This window comes from Martes martes, assembly GCF_963455335.1.
Source record: "Martes martes genome assembly, chromosome: 1".
NCBI classification, from domain to species: Eukaryota; Metazoa; Chordata; class Mammalia; order Carnivora; family Mustelidae; genus Martes; species Martes martes.
In genome coordinates this window covers 209,139,025-209,164,022 of record NC_137888.1, presented here as the reverse complement: position 1 = coordinate 209,164,022, position 24,998 = coordinate 209,139,025, and the positions used below count along the sequence as shown (strand labels likewise).

Sequence of the window (24,998 nt, the reverse complement as noted above, 5' to 3'; positions counted from 1 at the left end):
GCAGTCCCTGGCGATGGGGGGCCCAGGGCCCCTGCCCCCTGCCCCCCTTCCGCCCCTGGCACAATCCACAGCTGGGTCAGCAGCTGCCTCCGCCGGACACAGCTGACCAGGCCCTTCCCGGCCAGGCGCCTCCAAGTGGCAGCTCCCCCGAGGGGGCGGGACCACACGCAGCCTGGGCTGAGATAAGCGGGAGGCCGCCGCCCTGCTGGTCCCGCGGGAGGCGGCAGGGGCCCTGGGGGGCCCCCCCGCGGCCACTTGGGGGTGAGGAACAGTGCCGGTTTCTGGGTTTCTGAGGCAGACACACTGTCTTACTCTGTGACCCTGGACAGGTGACTGATCTTAGCTTCAGCCTTCTCATCTGTAAAACCCGGCTTGGCACATAGCAAACATTCAAAAAATGTAAGATACTGTTATTATCGTGCTAATCAACATCTCTTCCCAGGCTGGGTAGGAATAAATAATCATAATGGGTGGCCGGCGGTTGAGTGCACGGTGTTAAGCAGTGTGGCAAAACCGTACGTACCATATGATCCTGTAATAAAATAACATATATTCTAGATGTTAAGATTTGTGATTTTTTTGGAAAAGATTTTTTTTTTTTTGCGCTGTTGGGATCTTATTTTATTTTTAAAGATTTTATTTATTTATTTGAGAGAGAGAGTAAGAGAGCATTAGAGGGGAGAAGTTCAGAGGGAAAAGCAGACTGCCCATGGAGCCTGGAGCTCATGAGGGACTTGATTCCAGGACTCCAGGACCAAGACCCTGAGCTGAAGGTAGTCGCCCAACCAACCGAGTCTGGGGATTTTTATTTTATAAGGAATGTGCTGTTCTTTTAATAACCTGGAAAGTAATTATAGTTACACATGGTGAAAGCTATTTGCTTGAGCTGAGCTTCTCAAACTAGGGTAAACATCACCACGGTGGTACCTGCCTGGAGCAGGGCTGCATATTGGTGCCTGCCCTTCCTAGACCAGCCAGTCAGAACACTCCATTTCCTGGAGCACCGTGATTGGCTGGGGGTGGGCCTGTGACCTAAATGAATCCAATCAGCCTCTGTCCTGGGACTTTACCCGAAGTTACTGGGAGAAAAAGAATTTGCCTACATCCCATTGGTCAAGACTTAGTCACATGACTACATTTTGCTACAAATGTGTTTTCTACTTTGGGTGACCAGCTAAAAATTAGGTTGTTCTGTTGCCGCAGAGGGTGATTGGATTTGGTGGGGTGCGGGGTGGGGGGTGGGGAGTGTAGGGCGGACACAGTCTCATTCTCAGAGCAAATCAGGGCCCAGAGACAGCAACAAAATCCCGATGACAATTTTTGCCTCCCTGAATCCAAATGTGATTGAAGCTGGACCCACCGAACTTCTCATTTACATGAGCCATTAGTTTCCTTTTTTGCACATCTGCTTGGACTGGATTTTTGAACACTTGAAGCACAAAGAAACCAAAGCCCCTAGTTGACGTTCGGCACAGAAGAGAAGTTCCTCAGTGAACACATTATTGTTAGGATGGTGGTTGTTGACAGTTACGACTGTGTCGCAGTTGGCCCTATGGCTCTCTTTGTCTCTGCCTTCTCCATTACCTCTCCTTCCCCAAGTACAGGGAGACGGTGCACCCCTCTCCTTTCACCCCCACATCCTGTTGACTTATGGGTGATGATGGTATTTGTCTCTGATCCCAATGGATTTTCATTTCTCCACTCACCCATATATGTGGCAGAAAAGAAGGTCAGGGCCCCCCAAATGCTGGGGAGTCCCAACCCCTGTGTGTGTGTGATAGCCCCCCCCACCCCCTCCCATCTGGTTGTGTCTCACCCAAACCCTTTCACAAGGCTCTTAGATTTTTTTCAGTTTTTGTTTTTGGTTTTTTAATTTCTGTCATGATAGAGAACACGAGGCCTAGGCTCAGAGCAGACAAGACAGACCTGTTTCATAACTTTGGTCACTATTTTCATCCACTTTCGTCAGTTCTGATGTGTCTCCACCAGTTACAAGATTTCTCTGGGGAAGGTCTGCCCCCCGCCCCCAGTACCCTACCAGCCTTCTATGTTTATGGGATGAAGCTTTTCATGGCCCACCCATGAGCTGATGGCTCTGGAATAAGGATCTGGTGCCAAGAGGCTCAGACAGGTGTCCAAAGGGCTAAAACTGGAGATGGGGGGTCATGGGGTACAGAACGCAATGGGCTTTACTGGAGAATGGGACTTCTCTAGGAGAGGAAACCTCTCCCCACTCCCATGGTGAGGGAAGCTAATCCCCAACCTGCCCCTGGGGCCTGTGACCTAGAGAGAGAAGGGGGCCCCCTCAGGCTGAGGAGACTGTGGTTGTGGGCCGGGCCCCCTCCTTTCGCCGCAGCACAAAGTCTCCAGGGGCGGCTGGACTCATTGCATAGAAGACATTGGCATTGTCAGGAATCAGGAGCTCTGGCCAGGGCAGACATGATGGTTAAAGGCAGGCACAACCTCATACTTTCCCCACAAAAAACCTAGGTAACCTTCTCCCATTCACCAGTCTGCTCTGCAGAACAACCTTGGGTCCCTTCAGCCAGCACTAAGCCAACCTCATTCTCCTCTCATTCAGAACCCGGACAACCTCCCACACAAAGCCTGCACAACCTCATGTCTCTCCCACCTCGTGCCTGGGCAACCTCCTGCTATTTCCCTCCAGAGTCTAGACAACCACACTGCAAGGTGGGACAAACTCGGGTCACCCATCCCAAATGACTTCCTGCTCATTCACTCTCCCCCCCAGCCAAGTTCATGCTGCTCTCACCATGAACTTGGACAACTTCTGACTTCCTACATCCCCCTTGTAAAATCTGTGGCCCTCACTCTTTTTTTTTTTTTCCCTCACTCTTGATAGCCAAAGCCAACAGCCTTCTATGTTCCTTCCTAAATCCAACCAACCTCATGTCATGTCCTTTAGCATGTCACTCTCTTGCCTCTCCTTCTTGAGAACTAGGCGGCCTTCTACTTGTGTCTGTATTGAACAACATCGTGCTCCCCTACCCTGAATTTCAATACCATGTGGCCCTCCCCCGTGCCAAGTTCAGATAACTTCAGGATCTCCTTGCTGAGCTATAGCTCATTTCCTCACAAATTCAAGCCCAGACCCTCTTTAGACTCCTACCTCACCAGGCTGAGCCTGAACGACCTCATGATCCTACAAACTGAAGCCAAGACAACCTCCTTTCCTCCGTCTCCCATTTGACCTTGAACAACTTCACTTCCCCACAAATCCTAAGGAGACACCTTTAGTGCTCCTCTTGCTCACACAGCAAAGGCAACCTCAGGACCCTGGAAAATCGAGGCACCAATAACACTTCCTCTTACCCCCACCCTGTTTCCTCTTACCCTTACTCTGTGTCAGAGCCACCTCCTGGCCCTGTTAGGCCAGCCTGGATTCTAGTCAGTCTGCTGCCCTTGGAGCTAACCCCCAGCCCAGCCTACACGCAATCACTGCTCACCCCTGTCCCCAGGAAGGACTTGGAAGAGCTGGTAGTCCCGGGCCCAGGGCTGAGCCACATTGTGCTTTTCCAGGGCTCGCTGCACCACACTGGGGGCCTTGTCCTGACTAGTGAGCTGAGAAAAGATGGTGGGTGGTGAGGTGTGACAGCCAAGCCCCAGGGGGCAGGGCTGCCCAGCATGTTCCTGTCCCCATCCCTCCCTCACCAAGATGCTCCGATAGAGGTTCCCATGGTCATTGTCAATGCTGACGCGGATGACTCGAGCCTCCGATCCCGGCTGCCCCGGTACAGAGATGTGAGAGCTGCTCAGGGGCAAAGCCAAGAGCCGCAGGGCCGGCAGGTCCGGGCTCAAGGGCAGCTGTAGGCAGTGGGGAGAGGTTGAGTTGGGGGGAGTTATATGTCCCCCTACACAAGCGGAGCCTGGGGACAGGCAGTGAGGGTGCACTCACAAGCCCACATCCATGCAATCACATGTGGTCTGTATGTGATCCATGCATCACATACAGACCTTCGTGCCCTGTGACGAAAACAAATTTACACGTGACCCATACACATAGCACAAAGCTGCATTTATGCACAAGAAATCCCACGTGCACAGACAGCAGCAAGTACACACGTGCTTGTAATTGCTGTGCATCCACAAGTCCGTGAACAGTCCCATTCAGGGTCCCATGGATACTGTGGCTATTTATGCCCATGTGTCCCCTTTAGGCATGCCAATTCCTGGGGACACGCATATCCTCGCAGAAGTATAATCACACCCTGGAGTGCCTTGTGGGTGAGCTGACTTATCCAGATCAGAGCATAAGCCAGACCGAGGAACAGTCCCTCAGACAGGGCCATGAGATGCACATGGTCTCCTGGACAGATACCCAGAGTGCTCAGCCAAGCATGTTCTTATGTACATGCCTGGCTGTGACATCCCATGTACACACACAGACACACAAACACACACAGACCGACACACACAGCCCCGCAATGCACACAGGCAGGCCTAATACCTTGGTGTTGGGGCCCTGGGGCCCTGGAGAGGCCGGGGGACTGCCAGGAGGGTCTCTGGTTCTAGGACTAGATGGGGGAGACCCTGGGGACAGACTGTAGGAGACACAGAGTCTGAGGTCAAGTGGCTGCCCTGACCTCTGACCCTACCATGTCTAGTCCCTTCACTGGGATGCTCACCTAGAGGTGGGGGATGACGGGTCCCCAGGACTCCCAGCAGGGGATGAGCGCCTCTCTCGGGACAGCTTTCTAAAGACAGACACAAGGGACGAGGATGAACCTGGACTCACGCCAGGAGCAGCCTCCCATCTCTGCCCACATCACTCCCCAGGTGCACCCCAAGACTCACGCGCTGAGGCGCTTGGTGGGGCTGATTCGCCGCCGGACATGTGGGGAGCTGGGGCAGGAGGCAGCAGGTGGCTCAATGACACGGGAGACCCGATAGCTGAGGAAGTCAAGGTGCACGTTGGTGTGGGTTGGGGCCAGGAAGCAGCAAGGAATGAGGTGAAAGCTAGAATCAGTTGGGAGCTGCATTATGGGTGTGCGGGGTGGGGAGCAGGGGTTGGGCACTGAATACTGGCGTCAGGATAGCCAATGGGGACATATTATGGCATCAGGGTCTTATTAGGGATGAGACACAACAGCTTGGTTGGCAGGTCATACGGGGATTTTCAGAGTGGGACTGAGGAGTAAGATTTGGTCAAAGATAGAGTTCAAGGTCAAATCATCATTGGGGGTCAAGGATTAGGGTAATGAATTCAACAGAACGGAAAGAAACAAATGGGACTGTTGAATTGGATGGTCAACTATACCTCAAAGTTGGGGTTAGTTATTCCAAACTGGGGGAAAATGATCAGGCTCAGAGATACAGACTAGGGTTACCAGGGGGGTCATAGGTCAGAGAGGGTCAGAAGGTGGGGAAGAGAACAGATGGGACGGGGCGGGGGGGATGGCCAGCTGTACATTAAAGGCTGAAGTCAGAAAGTCAGACGGGGTCAGAATTTGAGGTCAGAGGTGAACTGGGGCCCTCCCTGGGCTGGAAAAAATGCAAGGTCATAGGACGGGAGTCAGGCTCAGGAGAGGGTCTGGGGAGTTGGAGAGGCACATGGGGTAAGTGGGTCAAGCCTGCCATCCAGAATCAGCCAGGGTGGGGGCTGGGCCAGGCCTGGGGTGGGGTCACCTCTGCTCCTCGCTGAGCTGGCACTGGGCACGCAGGGCGGCCAGGACTGGGGCGCGGGGACTCAGGCAGTAGCTCCCACACCGTTTCTGCAGCTGCTGGATGTGGGCCAGGATCTCCCACTCCTGAGGGGGTGGCCTCTCAGAACCAGCCCCTCCCCACCCCCAGCCTGTCCCCCCCACCCCCCGCCCACCATACCCATCCCAGTGTCACTCACCTTCCTCCTCTTCTCAAAGTTGATGAGATCCCCCTGGGGGCAAACTTTGTCTGAACCGGAGCCTCCAGAATCAAGACCCTTGAGGGTCACGGTCAGGGGCTGGGATGTCAGGAGCCCCACTGCACTAAGGGGGCTGGGGTAGGGAACGTGGGCAGGGTCAAGGGTGGGTTATCAGGAGGCCCACTGTGCTGAGGGTAGGTGGTGCTGGGGTCAGGAGTCAAGGGTCAGGGGTCAGACCTCCAGCATGTCCGGCAGGGCTGTGTCCAGCATAACCAGGTCCGTGAGAAAGGTGCCAAGGTAGGGGACAGGGCCCGGGGGCAGTTTCTGTGGTCCCCAGAATTTCAGTCACTCTCAGCCCCATCACGTACCACCCCCTTCTGTGAGGACCCTGCCTGGCCCCCATCCCAAACCACCTCACTCACTGGGGGCAGGTTTCCTGGGAGGGTGTCCTCCTCTTGGGGGCCCTCGGTGGTCTCCTCCTGGGGGAGAGGGAAGAACTGAGCAGTCCTGGGTTCTCTCTGACCCTGTCCTCAGGGAAGATGCCTCAAAACCCACCATATATGTCTGTTTTGCTTTCAGCCACCTCGGGCACAGCGCCTGGCACCCAGTAGCTGCTGAATTCAGAGCTCCCTGTTCCTTGACCTCTTATCCTAATCTGAGACATCCATTCACTCGCCGGTATTTACTGAGCAGCTCCTCTGGGCCCGGCACTGTTCTGAGTGCTGGGGAGGCCGCAGCGAGCAAGGGACAAAAATCCTGGCCTCCCAGAGCTGACTATTAGCAAGGGAGAGACAGCAACAAGCAAGCTCCGTGTGTAGCAGGCAGAGGTTAAGGGCAATCAAGGAGCAAGCGGGGTGAGGCCTGCGGAAGGTGAATGGGAAGAATGTTCTGGGCCAAAGGAACAGGCTTCACATTCCATCTGTTGTGGATTCACCCTAAGAACCAGCATCAATTGCAATTCAAATCTCAATATCGCCTACGGTAAGTCAGACTTGTGGGCAGACAATTCTGTTTTGCTTATCAAAGTCAAGTCCTAGGGTGATTTTTGTTTGTTTGTTTGTTTTTTTACACTTTACTCTTTGCTGTGACTCTGGCCTCAAGTGACCTTTTTTCCGTGTAACTTCTGGTATTTGATGAATGAATAAATAAGGCGGTCACTGAGTGTGAGCTATATTGAGGGCAGCAGAGGCAGTAAAACAAGGGGAAGGTCATTGCTGAGCAGTAGTGAAAGGACATTGAATGTTTTGACAATGACACGTGGTGCCCGCCCCCAGGTCTTCGTTTTCCTTTTTTGGGCCTGGGATCCTGGGGGGGGGGGGGGTCCACACCCATCATTACCTGGGAAAGAATCTCTCTACTACTGAGGTGGTTGTTCTCATCGGAGAAAATCTGCGAAAGTTTTCTGAAAGTGGATAACCTTTCCCTGGGGGGGCGGGGGTGTCAGGAGAGGGGTCAGGAGTCAGCGGCTGGGAACGTCAGAGCTGCGCTGGGGAGGAAATTCCTCCTCAGCGACAAGCCCCCTCCCCCCCTCAACTGCTTACTGCGCCCCCGGCTCCCCCCTCCCCCCCACCTCTTTACCTGCTGACGGCGCCCCAGCTGCGCTTGAGCCGGTATATGGGGTTAGACTGCAGGGCGGACAGTATAGCGCGCAGCGAGGAGAAGTTCCGCAGTTCCCGGCAGCGCTGCGGGTGGGCAGGGAGCCGGTGACACCCCACGCCTGACCCCAGCTATGACTCGCCTTTGATCCGAGACTTCTGACCCCAGGTCAGACCCCTAGGGACTGCCCAACAAGCTACCAGGGGTCAGCCTCTCCCCTCAGGACTCTCCCCGCTCCCCTACCTGCAGCCCCAGCCCCTCCCCCAGCTGCCCCTCCATTCCCTACCTCCCACCTTGGCTTCTCTTGTCCCCACTCCTTACTTCTCCTGGGCCCTAGATGTGCCCAAAGTATCTCTCCTGGACCCAGAGCTCTCCTCCCCGGACCTATGTCTCATCCTGGGTGTCAGCCGTCTAACCCCTTTCCTTCCTCCCTAGCCACTCCCCCACTCTCCTGGGCCTCCGTTTCTTTCTCTTCAGCCTTAAGGCTGTTGACCTGCCCCCATCCAGTCTCTCTCTCGGACCGCTGCCCCCTTCTCTGGGCATTGGTTCCTCCTCCAACCCACCCCCTCCTCATTAACCCCCCACCATCCCATCCTTTTATCCCTAGAACCACTCAGTGTCCCTCAGCCCTGGCCACCCCGCCCTGGGCCCCTCCCTGTTAGGTTTTCCCTTAGGGGTACCTCCTAACCCCAACCGTCCCCTCAGTCCCAGACCCTGGTCTTCTGCCTTCTGCCTCGCATCCCCTGCCTCTCACCAGGCCTAGTCCCTACCCCCATGCCCCGCCCCCATGTCCCCTTTCCGCGGAGGCGTACCTGGGCCACACGGATCCACTTCTCCAGCCGCTGAGCCCTCTGTGGGGCGGCCAGGCCCTGCTCTCCCAGCACGGAGCCCAGCACGCAACCGATCACCATGTTGAATTGGGTCACAGTGGCGCGCACAGTGGGGGCGGTGCTCGCAGCCCCTGGACGGTCCCGCTGTGACCACACGGAGCCTAGGCACTCGCAGGAACGCACGCGTGAAAACAGCTCCTGAGTGGAGGTGGGGAGGGTGGGAGGGTGCGTGTGTGGGTAGGTGTGTAGGATCTGTGTCAACGGAATCTGCCCCACGACCATGGCCTGCCCCGGTGCTCACCACGTCCAACAGCGTGAGCTGTTCGGCCACTTCATCTACACTGAAGTCTAGGAGGTCAGGGCCTTCCCGCCCCGGTCCAGCCTCCTCTTCAGAGCAGTTGTCGGGGGAGTCTGGGCGGGGTGTGTGGACAGCTCCAGGAGGTCCTGAGGGAGTATTAGAGAGGGTTAAAAACCCTCAAGTTTGAATCCAGGACTGGCTGTGTGATCTTGGACTAGTTCCTTGGTGTCTCTGAGTCTCACTTTCCTAATCTGCAGAAGGGAAACCTCTCTGGGTATTTTTAGGGGTGTCAGAGCAATGGTAATGCTCATTTAGCGCCTATGGTGGTAATCCACCCTCGGTAACTGAGCACACTAACCTAGTGAGGGAGGTACTATTATCCACCTCCCATGGATGGGGAAACTGAGGCAGAAACAATTTGCCCTAAGGTACACCTACAGGAAATAGCAGGGTGGGGATTTGAAGCCAGGTGCTTAAAGGCTAGAGTAGAAAAGAGTGGTGTTTTGGGTTTTGAACCTATATTAAAGTAAGATCTGGGGCGCCTGGATGGCTCAGTGGGTTAAGCCTCTGCCTTTGGCTCAGGTCATGATCTCAGGGTCCTGGGATCGAGCCCCGCATCGGGCTCTCTGCTCGGCAGAGAGCCTGCTTCCTCCTCTCTCTCTCTCCCTGCCTCTCTGCCTACTTGTGATCTTGCTCTGTCAAATAAATAAATAAAATCTTAAAAAAAAAAAAAAAGTAAGATCTGTCTGCCCTATTCTTGTGGTGAGAGGTGGTATAACTTTGTAGTTAACGGAAGGCTATAGTCTCAGTCCCAAGTTCAAATCCAGACTTGTCCTCCAGGCTTGCTATGTGAACTAAAGCAAACTCTTTAACCAGCATGTGCCTTGATTTCTTCATCTGGATTTTAAAAAATCAGAGATCATACATACTAGACAGCTATAAAGTACCCAATAAATAGGGATGATTTTTCTGTAGTGGGATTCTATAGTGGCGTCCACTAGGAGATATTTTGAAGTCAAAATCTGCCACAAGGGGGCCGACCTGCACAGTGAATTTGTACGCTCAGCCTCCAAGCGTCCCTCCAAGATATTTGTGTCCTTGGAAAACCTGTTTACAATAATCTGCACCTAGAACAAAGCTATCTTTCTCATAAACACCCACTAGTTTGGCTCCAGGAATGCAAAGACTGCCAGAGTCTGGGCTCTGTTTTGTTTGGAATATATGAGTGTTATTCACCATTCTCGAAAGTGAGGTCACCAGTGTTTATGCTGCTACACCTGTGTGGCCAGTCCTCTCCCCTGCATTAGCTGGTGTTTGTGGCTGTCACACTGACCGTGATGCTGTAAGAGACAAAGGCTCTGGACGACTTCACCACGTATCCTAGTAAGACATGGCGACACATATAGTTTATTATTGTGTAAACTGCTTTCGCTTTATTTCTCCTTCATCTTATAGTTACAGCACTATATTATTATTTTTAAATTGTCTTTGTAAGTCCACTTAATTATTTGTCTTTCATTTCAAATTAGGACAGATGGCGTTGCAAAATACTAGCTTGAAAAAGTTGGCATTGGAAAAAAATTTCACTTAAGCTAATCGAATCTGCAGATCTTATGGCAAATAGGGGGATAGAAGAACATGCTACATGTCACCATGAGACAGCAAACAGGTAAATGGAGAAGGTGAGACACTCCTCAGGACAAATGACCCATTTTTTTTCCCCTAATGACATTAAACAAAAGGCAAAGGGAGATTGTCATAGAATAAAACAGACCTAAGAAATGAAAGATCAAGTGCCTACAATAGATGTTTGCATTTCAAAGAAATAACTGTAAAAAAAAAAAAAGACAATTTAGGGCACCTGGGTGGCTCAGTTGTTAAGTGTCTGCCTTGGGCTTGGGTCATGATCCCGGGGTCCTGAGGTTAAGCCCCGCATTGGGCTCCCTGCTTGGCAGGGAGCCTGCTTCTCCTTCTTCCTCTGCCTGCTGCTCCCCCTGCTTGTGCTCTCTCTCTCACTGTGTCAAGTAAATAAATAAATAATCTTAAAAATAAAAAGACAATTTAGGGACAATGGAGGGATTTGAATCTGGACTGGGTTTTTTTTGTTGTTGTTTGGTTGGTTTTGTTTGTTTTGTTTTTGAGAGATGGTAAGGTGGAGAGGGGCAGAGAGAGAGATAATCTTTTTTTTAAAAGATTTTATTTTCTTGAGAGAGAAAGAGAGAGAACATAAGAAGGGGGAGGGTCAGAGGGAGAAGCTGATTCCCTGCCAAGCAGGGAGCCTGATGCGGGACTCCATCCTGAGACTCCAGGATCATGACCCGAGCCGAAGGCAGTCGCTTAACCAACTAAGCCACCCAGGGCCCGAGAGAGAGAGAGAGAGAGAGAATATCTTAAGCAGGCTCCACACCCAGCGTGTGGAGCCTGACTTGGGACTTGGATCTCATTACCCTGAGATCATGACCTGAGCCAAAATCAAGAGTTGGACGCTTAACTGACAGAGCCACCCAGGCCCTCCAGGACTGGGTAACTTTTGATATTAAGTAATTATTGCTGATTTTGTTAGAAATGGTTGTATACACGAGGTTATATTAAAAAAAAAAAAAGTCCTTCTCAGTTAAGGTGCGTAGAGAAGTATTTACATGTGAAGTGACATAAGTCGGGGATTTGTTTTCAAATCATCCTAAAAACACATTTTTATGTCAAATTCATTGGTGTCTGAGTATTCTTCATACTATTCTCTCTACTTTTCTCTATGTCTGCAATTTTTCATAGTAAAAAGTAATCCCAAAATAAAGATGTTAAAATAAAGTATATCCGGTGCACCTGGGTGGCTCAGTGGGTTAAAGCCTCTGCCTTTGGCTCAGGTCATGATCCCAGGGTCCTGGGATCAAGCCCCGCATCGGGCTCTCTGCTCAGTGGGGAGCCTGCTTCCCCCTCTCTTTCTGCCTGCCTCTCTGCCTGCTTGTGATCTCTTTCAAATAAATAAAATCTTAAAAAATAAAAAAAATAAAAAATAAAGTATATCCCAGAGTAGGGCACACAGTCGGTGTGAACACCAGAAATGTGGCTAGTGTGACCAAAGAACGGAAATTTTTATTTTAAATTCAATCTCAATAATGACATGTGGTGAGCAGCAACCCCCACTGGACTGTGTAGCTCTAGTGACTTGGAATCAGCTGGTGAAATCCCACAGGCAGAGGAAGAAGACACTTAAAAACCAAGGGGGAAGACAGAGGGATAAAATATATATAAATAACGGATTTTGTCACCAGGGAAAAAGAAGTGGCTGCTACTTTGTAAAGCAGAGACGAATGCGGCCACTTTAATCTGAGGATTAAAGGACAAGGATTAGGGATTTAGATGCTTTTGAGATCGGGATCAGGTCCAACACAGATGGATGATAGATGATACCTTATAAGCAGGATGCAATTATTCAATCAACAAATCTTTGTTGTTTCTGCCCCTGGGGACAGAGTCAGGGAAAAGGCCAGTGAGGGCTATGCATAAAAATAAGGCAGGCAGGGTGCCTCGGTGGCTCAATGGGTTAAAGCCTCTGCCTTCAGCTCAGATCATGATCCCAGGGTCCTGGGATCAAGCCCCGCATTGGGCTCTCTGCTTGGCGGGGAGCCTGCTTCCTCCTCTCTCTCTGCCTGCTTCTCTGCCTACTTGTGATCTCTGTCTGTCAAATAAATAAATAAATAAATAAAAATAAAAATAAAATAAGGCAGGCAAGGAGGCAGAGTGGGAGGATATATTTGCTTGGAGATCAGAGAAAGGGACAAGTTGAACAAAGACCTGAATGAAGTATGTAGATCTTTTTCCCTCTCCCCAAAAGCTCTCTGCGACAGAGGTTGGCAAACTCTATGAAGGACCATACAGGGCGTGCCTGGGTGGTTCAGTTGTTAAGTGTCTGCCTTCGGCTTGGGTCACGATCCCTGTGGGATCCCATGTGGGATCCAGCCCCACATGGGGTTCCCTGCTCAGTGGGAAGCCTGCTTCTCCCTCTCTCTCTCCCACTCCTCCTGCTTGTGTTCCCTCTCTCCCTGTCTCTCTCTCTGTGTCAAATAAAAAAATTTTTAAATCCTAAAAAAAAAAAGGACCAGATAGTTTGCTGATACCTTACTCTACAAGAAAATATCAGTATGGGTTCTTATGTCTTTTCACTTTAAGTGGGAGATTCTATTAAGTAAGAATCAGTGATAACAATGATGAAAATAATACTATTGCCAAGCCCTCAAGTGTTTACTTATTTGCTGGTTTACTGTTGCCTTCCCTAGGAACTGGAAACCCCTGTCCATTTATATATCAAGAGCCAGTAGCTAACTAGTTGTTGAATGAATAAAGAGGTCAACGAGGGAAATGCTATTATCTCCCCCATTTCACAGATATGGAAACAGAGACTCAGAGAGAGAAGGGACTTATCCAAGGTCACACAGTCAAGCAACTGGCAGAACTGGGATTTGAACCCAGGTCTCTTGGCTCCTAAGGTAAGTAGCAATGGAATAAGTTGTAGCGAAAAACAAAGGGCACCGTGACCCAATGGCAGAGTATTTTTGTAGTTAGGATGGAGGTGTAGGGGAAAGTGTTAGACAAATGCTAATATGTTCCACAAAGGGTCAATACTCCCATTATACAGGTGGGGAAACTAAGGCTCAGACACGGTTAAGAATTTTGCCCAAGACTTGTCACTCTGTGAGGGCAGAAGGCCACTGGGGGACAGACGATGCAGAAAAAGGCCTGCTCCGGGACCCTGTACCCCTCACCTGTCCATGCCTCAGGCTCCTCCTCCTCTTCCTGCTTTTGCTCAGCCTCCTCCAGGAAATCTCCCAGCAGCTTCTCTGCCTCCTGGGCCTCGGGCCCTGCTGGGGCCGCCCAGCCCAGAAAGGTGCAGACACTGCCTAGGTCCGAGTGGGCAGGGGGATCCCGGAAATCCTGAGGGTGATCCCGCAGCCAGGAGCCCAGCACGGACACCACAGCCCTGGCCAGAGTGGGGGGCCTCAGAGAGGAGCCCGGAACTCTGGATCTCGGGAGCTCCTACGCCGCAGACATGACCTTGGACCTCTAGGACCCCCACCCTCACCTATGGGAGACCAACCTTAAATTCTTGTTGACACGCAGACCTCCTCCCTCTGTCTTCTTGATCTCTATCCTGGGAAAAGCAACTCCCCCATCAGGTGAAGAGGGAGGCTAGGGGGCGCTTAGGGGGAGGGAATGCCGGATCGAGTCTGGGGGTGAGAACGCGGAGGTTTCCCCTTGGTACTGACCCTGGAGGCAGGGGCGGTGGCGGTGGTGGCAGGAGAAGGCCCAGCACGCGGGCGGTGGACACAAAGGCTCTGTGGGTGGCCAAGAAGGCAGGCACGAAGCCCGGGTCCTGCTCGCGGTCCCCAGACACCAATTCCTGCACCAGCCGCTCCAGCCTCGCCGCCCTCAGCGCCCGCACCTTGCTCGTCCGGTAATGGAGGAAGGCATCCGCCGCGGGGTTGGAGGCCTGCGGGACAAGGGGGCGGCAAAGAGACACAAGGAGTGGCCCCCAGAGCACCCCTTTTTCCAATCACGCCCATCTCTAAGTACTGCTCTTGACTCTGACCTTGACCATTTCTCTGAACCCCGCCTCCTGGATTCATGATTCTGCTCCATATCCAAACGACCCTCGCAATCCGTGCAGGACACGGCTCTTCCCCCAAGCCCCGCCCCGTGCCCTCACTCACTCTGCCCTCCCGTGCTGTTCCTAGCTCTCCAGCCGCGCTTCGCTAGTCGCCCCCGGGCCCGGGTCCCAGCCCTCCACCCCAGCCCGCTCTCACCCGGCCGCTTCTAGAGACCACCCCCAACTCCAGCTCCGCCCCATTAAACCTGGCCTACGTAGGCCCTACTACGGTCGGGTTTAGTCCCAGGTTCCACACTTATCAACCCCATTCACCTGGCCGCCCGCAGGCGCTTTTCCACCCTTACCTGGGCGCTTGTAAGCCCCGCCTCCCCCCCCACCCCACCCCCGGCCTCAACTCCGCCCTGCGGCTGTGCCCTCGGGCCTCTTCACCTCCAGGCCCCTCCACTCGGCCCCGCGCTCCACCCTCCAACCCCTGCCTCACCTGGCTGCCACCGGGCCCTGCCCTCGGGCTCAAGCGCTGACTGAGTTGCCGACGCAGGGAGACGCTGTACACGGCTCCGTCCTCGGTCTCCTCGCCCCAGTCTTGCAGCGGCGCCTGCACGCGGAGTCGGGCTCAGGGCGCCACGGGGGGACGAGCCCCGGGACCTCGGCCCCCGCTCTCCCGCGCAGACTCAAGCCGGGCCTTCTAGCACCATTCCCCCTTCCCGGTCAGACCCAGCGAGGCTCGGGGCGGGGTCCCGGGGCCGCAGGCAGCCTCCTCCCGGGCCCTGCATGGAGTGGGATCTGGGGACGTCCCAGGGTCCAGCCTCATGGAGTCTGTCTCTGTCCCCACCCGTAGATGAGCTCAGAGACGCCCCCCCGCCAATCTTAAGAGGTACCAACTACTGTGCTGGGCCGGTACGAAGGGTCCGATTTGCAGGGAGATAAGGTCCAGAAAGTAGGGACCTGGCGTTCCTGGACCTCAGGGTCGCCAGGGATGTGGGGTCCGAGACCCCTGGTCCCCTTACCAGGGCGAGCTCCTTGCCTGCTGTCCGATCCATGACCTGTGGCCGTCCGGCTCCACGGCGCGGCTGAGTGAGGCGGAAAGGCCGATGGGCGTCGGGCAGTGGCTGGGCATTGGGGCCCGCGGGGCAGGGCGGGGCGACCCGGCGGTGCAGGGGCGGGGCTGGACCCGTGGCTCTCGGTTGCCCCCAGCTGGACCCCAGCGCCCCACCCAAACCCACGGAGGTGAGGTCCCAGCTCTCCCTATAGGTATCAATCTGTGGCCAGGAGAAAGGACCCCTCTCTCTTCCAGGGAAGGAGAAGCTGTGTCTCCAGGTGTGGGTGAGCTAGTGTGTGTAGCTAAGTAAGTGGGGGGGCCAGTCTGCTCCCCTGGGGAGGACAGTACCCTGTCCTCAAATGCGGGGGGCTGTTTCACTCCAGGTGTGGGAGTAGCTCTTACTATCCTGGAAGTGGGGGTGTTCAATCTGTGTCCCCAGCTGATGGGGAGTCCGTACTCCCCAAGTCAGAGAAGGGTGGAGTCTGGGTCCTGGATTTTAAGGGCAGCAGTCTTTGCAGCGGCGCAGGGTCAAGGAGAGGCAAATACCCAGGGGGTTGATTGGTGACCTTTATTGAGCGACTCTGAGGCCAGCAAAGGCTCCCCTTGTAGATTTACTGTGGGAACATCCGGAGGCCCGGCCCCCTTCTCTACTCCCGGGCGCCACCGGCCTGTTCTGCTCCCTTGCCCCGGCTGCATTTAGCCCTTGAAGGGGCCCATGCGCCCGAGGCGGGGCCCAGAGGGGTTGGGAGCTCCGCAGGGGCCCGGAAGCGCCAGGTGGACGCAAGGGTGAGTCTAGGTCTTCTTCGAGCGATTGCGTTTCTTGCTGCGGGATTCAATTAGTTTCTGGGAACGAATCTTGAGCTCCGCGCGGCTCACCACGTCGTTGTCCTCTTCCTCACTTTCCTCTTCGTCTGCGCAGGGCAGTGAGGGGATCCGGGTTCCCATTCTTGGCTCAGATTTCCCTTCCCAGCCTTTACCACCCCTTCCCAACTCGGCCCCACCCCCCCACCTTGGCCCCCCGCCAGGCCTCGCACCGCTTTCCCTGGGTCGACTTGGGCCCCCAGCCCCGCCTCTTTTCCCTGACGGTACTGACCGAAGAACTTGTCCTTGAGACTGGCAAGGGGCAGGGTGATGCGGGTGTTGTACATGGGCAGCTTTCCCTCTAGGGTGGAGTAGAACTGGGGGAGGAAGGGAGCGGGAGACGAGAGTGGGTGCGGTAGAGGCTGCAGGGGCGTCCTGTACCCCCTCCTCCTCACCCCATTCTAAAATATACCCTGATTCCACATGACACCTCTGCCCACTCCTCCTCGAGTTTTTCTCGAGCCCAGCCGACTGACTCGTTCTTCGAGCTCCCCGGGATACCCAACCCCGCCCCTTTGACCCATATGACCGCCCCTGCTCTCAGGGTTTTCGCCCCTTGATTCCCCCCTTCCTCGCGTACGTGCACACACACTCCCCAACCCTGCCCACTGGCCTCGCGGACCCTCTGGAAGTTCTCCTGTCTCCTCAAACCTCACAGGTTGTCCCTAAACGTCATTTCCCACCCACAGGCTCCCCGGTTTTCTGCCCCAGCCCCTGCATCCTCAGCCCCGCTCTGGCTGTACTCGGACCTCCTGGTCGGTGAGGTGGCGCAGCATCTCGGGCACGTCATGGCTCTGGAGCTGTGCCTGCAGCTTCAGAAGCTTTTCTTCCACGACGCCCAGCAGGTCTGGCAGATAGTCACCGGCCTGGGGATCCAGCTCCTTTCCGGCGAAGGGGCCCTCCACCTGCGACGGGGGCGGGGCCGACTCAGCCCGGAGGGGGCGTGCCTCGGGGGCGTGTTCCGTCAGGGGCGGAGCTTTACCCCACTCGAGCTAGGTTTTCGAAGGCGAGGGACCACCGGCAGGGGTGGGGCTAGCGCCTGTGGGGCGGGGCCTCTGAACTCCAGAGACCAATGACAATGGGTGAACGAATGAGTGAGGGAAGGGGGTAATAACTCACCAGAAGTCATTTCGGGGATGACTTTTGGGGGAAAAAAAATGGGCCTCAGCTGCGGGCAGTGTGGGGCTCCCCCCGTCGCAGGCTGCCCAAGTGTTGCAGTGGGGTCTCTGAGGTATGGCGTGGGGAGGCAAAATGGGACCTTCCCGTGAAGATGCAACAGGGTCTCTGAAGTCTTGAGCCTCTTGAGAAGTAAGGGGGTTTCCCCGCAGGAACTGCAGGTGGGGACTCTGAGGAGTGGGGCTGGGCGTCCCCTTTCGGCGGGCTTCTGACGTCCTGGACAGGGCCTAGGGTCGGTCCCCTTTGAGTAGGGGCAGGAACCCCACCGTCTTGGGCTGCGGAAGGTTCTGCGCTGAGCTTCCTAGGCGAGGGGTGGGGGGCTGGGGGAGGTGGGAGGGTGCGCAGGCCTACCAATGTGATGTGGTTCATCTTGCCCGCCAGGTGTTCGAGGCCCTCCTTGATCATCTGTACCGCCCACATGGCGCGCTCCAGCTCATCCTGTGCCTCAGTGCGCCGCAGCTCTTCGGCCTTGAGGCGCTCCTGCAACTCAGCCTGCAGCTTCTGCTGACTACAGGCAGTGGGGAGGTCACCCCTGGAGAGCGCCTCCGAGCCTGGGCCCCCCCCCAGCCTCTCCCTTGGGCACCCGGGCCTCACCTCACAATCGTGGTCTCCCCGGAGTACTTGAGGTCTTCCAGCTCTCGCTGCAACCTCTGCTTCTCTTGCTTCAGCCTCGCCAGCGACTGCTCATTCTCGCTCTTGAGCGTCTCCAAATGTGTGAAGGTGTCGCCCTGTGCCAGGAACCGCCTCACCACCGCCTGTGGGCCACCCGCCCCCCCCCCTCAGGTCAGAGGGAGGCCTGGGCAGGCCTGAGTACACCCCCTCTTCCTTTCCCCTGGGCACACAGGACAGATGGCCTAAGCTGGTGGCTTCTGCACAGCGATGATGTTTAGGGACTCCGTGATTCACACTCAGCGCTGCCTCAAGGATGTGCAGTCCCCCAACACAAAATTTTGCCGGGCCCTTGTCTATGTAAGGAATTTGAATCAGCCCAGATCGGTGTGTGGTGCGGGGTAGCAGTGAGCATCATTGCTTTCCAAAATCAACCTGCCATCCACACTGTGACTGCGAATCTTGCCCAATCCACCGAGGAAATAAGGCCAATCTCGGGAGCTAGCTGCCCACCAGGCAAATTTCTGGGAAGGTGCCAGGCCACACTGCCCCAGATAACCCCGTTGCCCAGATGCCACAGAACTCATCAGGGGTTAGTTACCCTATGGGAGAAGTAGCAGTGGGAGAGTGCCCAAAGGGGAGAAACTGGACTGGGGCCCAGTGGGGTCAGCATCCACCCGAGGAAAACCTAAGGGTCTTAGCAAATGGCAAGGGAAACGCTGCAAACCTCAGGGCTCAGGGCAGGGGCCTGGCTTGCCAGGTCTGAGAGTGGCACCGGGCAGCCTACTGTGCCCCAGACCCTGTTACAGGGACTGGAGACACAGGAGAGACCAAACTCGCAGTTCTTACAGAGCTGACATGCCCAAGAAGTTAGCACCCGCCTAAGAGCAAGCAGGAAAGGGACTGATGGCCAGGGGAGACGGCTCGTGTGGGTTTTGCTGGGAGGAGCAGCCCCCAAAACGGGGCAAAGGCTGGAGGAGGGAGCAGTGTCTTTGCGGCTGCACAAACGGGAGGCTGCGCTTGTTGGCCTCACGGGCCTGGGCTCAGTCTGAGCAGAACTAAAGGACGGGGAGGGTTGCGGGCAGCGGGCAGCACTCACGTGGGTTTCGGCCACGCCGGTGGCATCCTTGACCTTGCCAAAAAGCATCTCTGTCTGGTACATGCTCCAGCGCTGCCTCAGCTCCTCCTCTTTGGCGCGCAGGCTGTCCTGGGTCGAATCCTCGGACTGCAGCAGCACGTGCTCACGCTGGGTCTGCTCACAGGGCGGGAGTCAGCTTTCAGGCAAGGATTTGGCGGTAGAGGCCAGAGAGGGGGAGCCGGGAGAGGGCGGGGCCCGACTGGGGAGCCAGGGTAAAGGCTCGGGGCCAGGTCAGGGCACCCAGCCAGGGGTCAGGAGTGCCGCAAAGGGTTGGTCAGCGATGGGCAGCCTCAGAGGCAGGGCAAAGAGGCGGGGTTAAGAGAGCGGGGGCGGGACCTCGAGTAAGGGGCGGGCTAGAGGCGGGACCAGATTTAGGAGTGGGGTGCGGTGGTAATCAGGTGGGGGATGGATGGGAATGATCGGTGAGTGAGGAGCGATGTGGAAGCTCCTCCAAACAAGGCGATCAGACGGAGGGAGGGCGGGGTCAGGGAAGTGGGAGGAGCTCTAGGCATCAGGTGGAGATGAGGGCGGAGTCCGGAGGACTGTTAAGAGCCGGGAAGGTCTAGGGTATGGCTCGACATAGGGGTGTGGCGGTACCTGCGAAGTCAGGTCTAGGCTGGGGCGGCACCCCGGGACCTGTGGACATGCCCACCTTGCGCTCCATGCGTTCGTTCTGCAGCTTCCTGTCCTCCGCGCGCTTCTTGCACTCGGTTATGTAGCGCTCCCGCTTCTTGCGCTCCCGGAACACGGTCTCCTCCAGATACTGCAGCTGGTTCTGGAGGCAGGGCCGGGGGACAGCAGGACCAGCTGGTCCCTACCGAGGCTCAGGGCCGGGGGACACAGCTGGGCCGGGGTGCGGGATCCTGGGAGACAGGCGGGAGGAGCTCGGGGACGGCTGGGGTTCAGATTCTGGGGCCAAAAGACCAAAGGAGTCTGGGTGGGAACGCCAGGGCCTGGCAGGCTGGCACCTTGGCGATGTCTCGGGCGTTGATCGCCTCCTGGTTCACCACTTGCAGCTCCTCTAGCTCGCGTTTTGCCCTCACCACCTCCGCCTCCATGAGGTCCAGCCGGTTTTCCAAGTGAAGGCTCTCCTCCTGGGGGGCGGGGGGGGGGACCGGGGGAGGGACAGGTCCGTGACCGCTGTCCCTCTGCAGGCTGGCCCTCTGACTTTCCTCCACACACCCCCCCCCCCAAGTCGCCCTGGTCCCTACTTGGAGATAGGCCCTGAGCTGCAGGTACACATTGGTAATGTGTTCGGCTTCTTCCGCCTTCATCCGGGCCTTCTCCAGGCGGTTCTCCAGGTTCCGCATGGTCTAGATGGGAAGCAAGGCTGGGCCGAGTCCCCTCCCCTCTGCAGTTCTCCTCGGGATCTCCACCCCTCCTCAACGGGCCTCACCTTGGCCACCTCTGTGTTGCCATTTTGCGCTTCGGCCATCTCCAGCTGGCGGAGGCTGTGCCGCAGCTGGAGCTCCTCCAGCCACTTCTGCCGTACCCCCAGCTGGTGCCGCAGCGCGTTCAGCTGCTTCACCTTCTCGCTCAGCCGGTGGTCCAGGTGCTCCAGGGCCTGCTGGAGAGAGGCGAGCCCAAGCGGCAGCCTGAACCCTCCCACCTAAGCCTTCCTCCCCTTCTCCCAGATCTTGTTTCTCCTCTGCCCCGGGCTCAGTGGCATCAGACCCAGCTGCCCCCCTGCTCCTGCAGATCGTCTCCCCACTCCCCAGTTGGCCACCCTGGCTGCCCTTCTCCACTTCCTTGGCCCAAGGAGAGACAGCCTCTGAGGCTTCTCACCTATGTGCACACCCACCCCCTCCATGGACCTATCCAGGCTCAGGGTCTGAAAACTCACCATAGCTGAGAACATCCACATTTAACCGCCCCTTCCCCACACCGGGAACTGCAGGCTCATATACCCATATCTACACTGCCTTCCAGGCACCTCAAAACCATTGTGTCCAAAATTGAGTACATGATCTTTCCCCAAGTACTTCCTGGGCTCTTCTCCATGGCAGCTCATGGCCGCTTCATCCTTCCAGGCACGCAAGTCCCCAAAACCCGATGTCCTCACCTTCTCTTCTTCCATCCCACCTACATCCAGTTCATTAGCAATGCTTTGTTCTGTTTCAAAGGGTTTCCCAGAGCTACCTCGTTCTTCCTATTTCCACCACTTTTTTTTTTAAATTTTTATTTATTTGACAGAGAGAGAGAGAACACAAGCTGGCAGAGTAGCAGGCAGATGGAAAGGGAGAAGCAGGCTCCCCACTGAGCAAGGAGCCAGATGTGGGGCTCGATCCCAGGACCCTGGGAACACGCCTGAGCTGAAGGCAGTTGCTTAACCAACGAGCCACCCTGGCACCCCCTATTTCCACCACTTTTGTCGAAGTGCAGCCAACACCGTCTTCATCTGGAGGACCTCCCCCCAAGCTTCCCTCTTCTTCCTCACACGCTACGTCATAAAATCTAAACTCTTAAGCCTGCTGAAAGGTTCAGCCCCTGCTGACCTTCTTTTCCTTTTTTTTAAATTAAAGATTTTATTTATTACTTTGAGGAGAGAAAGAGCCTGAGCAGGAGGGGCAGAGGGACAAGCGGACTCCAGGGCTCGACGTGGAGCTCAGCTCCAGGACCCCTGAGATCATGACCTGAGCTATAGTCAGAGGCTTAACGCACTGAGCCATCCAGGTGCCCCCTGACCCTCTTGACCTCATCTCCTACAGAGCCCTGCTCACGCACTCCCATCCAGCCACACTGGCCAGGTCTGTGTCTCCAATGCTCTACTCCCTTGCTTCTACTTCAGGGACTTTGCACTGGCTGTTCCCTCTGCCTGGATTGCTTTTCCCCAAATCATGTCCTGCCTGTCTCACTCTCAGCTCAGATATCAATGTCTTAGAGAGAGGTGGCTTTCCTGACCTCCCCAACCCAATCTAAAATGCAAACCCCTTGGGGCGCCTGGGTGGCTCAGCTGGTTGTCCACCTTTGGCTCAGGTCATGATCTTGGGGTCCTGGGATCTAGTCCCGTGTTGGGTTCTGCGCTCAGCGGAGTGTCTGCTTCCCCTCTCCCTTTGCTCGTCCCACCCCCGCTCATGCTTGTGCCAAGTTAATAAATCTGAAAAAAAAAAAAAGGTGCAAATCTCTGCCCCTATCTATTTCTTTTTTTTTTTAAGATTTAATTTATTTATTTGACAGACAGAGATCACAAGTAGGCAGAGAGGCAGGCAGAGAGAGAGGGGGAAGCAGGCTCCCTGCTGAGCAGAGAGCCCGATGTAGGGCTTGATCCCAGGACCCCAGGATCATGACCTGAGCCGAAGGCAGAGGCTTTAACCCACTGAGCCACCCAGGTGCCCCACGCCCCTATCTATTTCTGTTTAATTTATTTCCGGTCACTCCTGGAAATTACTTTATGTCTGCATTTGTTCTTGGTGTTTTTTTTTTTGTTTTGTTTTGTTTTGTTTTGTTCTTGTTTTTGTTTTGTTTTGTTTTCCTCCACTCTCTTTTCCCCACTAGGATATGAAGTTTTGGGAAGTGGAGATTGGTGTTTTGTTTTGTTTTTTTTTACTGCATCGTCCCCAATACCAAATACCATGCCTACCACGTGGTCAGTGTGTGATAAAGATTAATTGAGTGAATAAATGAGCACCAGCCAATGTGGAGAAAGGACCAGAGAAGGTGAGATGAGTCAGGGAGTCCAGCAGGGAGGGGACACAATTGGAAAGGAAGGGAGAAGGGAGAGGGTCAGTGGAGTGGGGATGGCGCAAACCTGTCCTGTCCTGTTCTTCAAATACGGCTTCTCTGACTTGCACTCCCGAATCACCGCCTGGACCAATTTCTCATCTCCCTGCAAAGAGAGGAGCCCAGTCACTGCTCACGCAGACCACCCTAACCTGAGGCAGCGCCCTGCCCCCCTGGGGACACTGCCCTGACTCTTCCGGATCCTTTGCCCATTTCAGCATCCTCACCTGCAGCAGGTCCGTCAGCTGAACTTGCAGGACCCTGATCTCCTCCTGGAGCTGGTTGATGGTCTCCTGATTCTTCTTGATGTTCCACTGGGTGCTCTCATAAAAGGCCTTCCGGTCCCCCTCTGAGGTCATACGAGGTACACAAGCGAAGTGTGTCATAGGGGGTCGGGGGCTTCCCAGAGGAAAGCTGTTTTTGTTATCGTTGACTTAATATCACAACGATACTTCAGTGGGAACACTTGTCATATACTCGATGCTGGACAAAGAACCTTCCAGCTGTCAAATACCCTATGTCAACAGGTACATATCCATATCATACCCCTTTACACATGAGAAGAATGAGGCTCAGGCTTATTAGATTGTTCAAGATCACAAGAAATCTGATTCCCGAGCCTGTACCTTCAACTACTGTGCAAGATTACCTTCTAATAACAAAACAGTTACCATAATGGTTCACATCAGAATTTTCCAACCTTGGCACGACTGATATTTGAGGTGGATAATTATTTGTTTTGAGCTGTCCCATGAACTGTCAGATGTGGAGCAGAGTCTCTGGCCTCTGGCCACTGGATGACCCCCACCCCCAACAATGTGACCACCAAAAATGTGTCCAGGCATTGCCAAGTGCCCACTGCGGAGCAAAATAGTCCTCTTCCATTGAGAAACATCGGTTTATGCTTTATAGTGTTTTACTATGTGCCAGTCACTGTTCTTGGCACTTTATACATTTCAACCCCTTACGGGGTTATACTCTTACTATCCCCATTTTTTAAAAAAGATTTTACTTATTTATTTGACAGACAGAGATCACAAGTAGGCAAAGAGGCAGGCAGAGAGAGAGAGGAAGGGAAGCAGGCTCCCTGCTGAGCAGAGAGCCCGATGTGGGGCTCGATCCCAGGACCCTGGGATCATGACCTGAGCCAAAGGTAGAGGCTTTAACCCACTGAGCCACCCAGGTTCCCCTTACTATCCTCATTTTACGAATAGAGAAATTGACAGCAATTAGGCTACTCATTGTCCCCTGAGATCAAACGGTCTTTGCAGAGCAGAGCCAAGATTTGAACTCAGAAAATCTGGCTTTAGAATCTGTGTTCTTTACCAACACCCCTCCCGCCCCCCCGAAGTGCGTGGTAGAAGAGTTGAAATTACACGAAAGAATGAAACACAGTCTAGTTGGTTCTGAGCCTAGGAAAGATTTCATAAGAGAGATAAGGAAAACCATGAACAAGTATGAGTTTTTGCCTCCAGTTTTTGCCACCTGGATGAAGACCGGTGGAAAGCCTGGTCGCAGGGCTGGGCGGGCACTGTTGACTCCTGATTCCTTGTGCCCTTTCGAGCCGTCTTACCTAACAGTTGTATCTTCCTTTGTAACTCTGCCACCTGCATGTGCACAGCAGACTTGCCCCGGAGGGCATGGAGGGGTCCCGCCTTGGAATGGAGTGGAAGCCAGGCCTGGGGCACACCCTTCATTTGGGAGTGACTGTGCTGGGCCTTAGTCTGACTGCCCTGGACCTTGCGGGAGGTCGAAACCTGGTCCGGAGAAGGCGGGATGTTGGTGGAAGCCGCCCAGCACAGGGGAGACGTCATGACTGGGTTGGGGCCTAGGGTCCCTGGGGATTAGGGTGGCAAATAGCAATCGCCCGGGTCCTGGATCCGTCTGCACGGGTTCCCCGGGCTCTGGGAGAATGCACTTTCCGACCGCTTGGCGGGGCCTCTCAGCATTTCCCGGTTGCTGGGTAACTTCTGCCCCGCCCCGCTCCTTCCAACGCTCCCATGGAAACCGTCCGCGTTCCACACCACCGCTTTCATTGGCTATCGCTGTGCAGAGGGGCGGTCCAGTTGCGGGCTGGCCAAGCCTCTCGGCTGGATATTAGGAGGGGAGTACTTTAGGGTCACCTGCTCATTCTTTTTTTTTTTTTTTTTTGGCGTTTTATTTTTGAGTAATCTCTACACCCAAGGTGGGGCTGGAACCTGCAACCCTGAGATCGAGTCACACGGTCTTTGTCGGAACCAGCGAGGCAACCCCTACTTTAAAAAAA

General features: G+C 54.9%; 2 protein-coding genes across 4 annotated transcripts; both read right to left on the bottom strand.

The window, feature by feature from the left end:
* Positions 1–1,871: 1,871 nt before the first annotated feature.
* RGL3 (ral guanine nucleotide dissociation stimulator like 3) lies at positions 1,872–15,229 on the bottom strand (the record flags this gene model as incomplete). Of its 3 annotated transcripts, none has more annotated exons than XM_080828169.1 (18): positions 1,872–2,424; positions 3,468–3,582; positions 3,673–3,825; positions 4,469–4,562; positions 4,647–4,715; positions 4,816–4,911; positions 5,647–5,768; positions 5,861–5,893; positions 6,098–6,184; positions 6,274–6,339; positions 7,199–7,283; positions 7,439–7,542; positions 8,269–8,484; positions 8,588–8,730; positions 13,348–13,618; positions 13,845–14,072; positions 14,671–14,784; positions 15,197–15,229. In XM_080828169.1, 18 exons carry the CDS (start codon positions 15,227–15,229, stop codon positions 2,306–2,308), a joined length of 2,148 nt encoding a protein of 715 aa, XP_080684295.1. In that variant the 3' UTR covers positions 1,872–2,305. The 3 variants fall into 3 exon arrangements, with proteins under 3 accessions (XP_080684295.1, XP_080684294.1, XP_080684296.1); XM_080828168.1 differs by having other exon boundaries at positions 4,469–4,580; positions 6,283–6,339; XM_080828170.1 differs by having other exon boundaries at positions 6,283–6,339.
* Positions 15,230–15,784: 555 nt separating this feature from the next.
* ODAD3 (outer dynein arm docking complex subunit 3) lies at positions 15,785–24,546 on the bottom strand (the record flags this gene model as incomplete). The annotated part of the gene is made up of 13 exons (XM_080810356.1): positions 15,785–16,139; positions 16,322–16,406; positions 16,839–16,994; positions 17,617–17,773; positions 17,860–18,020; positions 18,974–19,126; positions 19,665–19,787; positions 19,981–20,106; positions 20,224–20,325; positions 20,409–20,579; positions 22,761–22,838; positions 22,960–23,081; positions 24,306–24,546. 13 exons carry the CDS (start codon positions 24,544–24,546, stop codon positions 16,021–16,023), a joined length of 1,794 nt encoding a protein of 597 aa, XP_080666482.1. The 3' UTR covers positions 15,785–16,020.
* Positions 24,547–24,998: the final 452 nt, after the last annotated feature.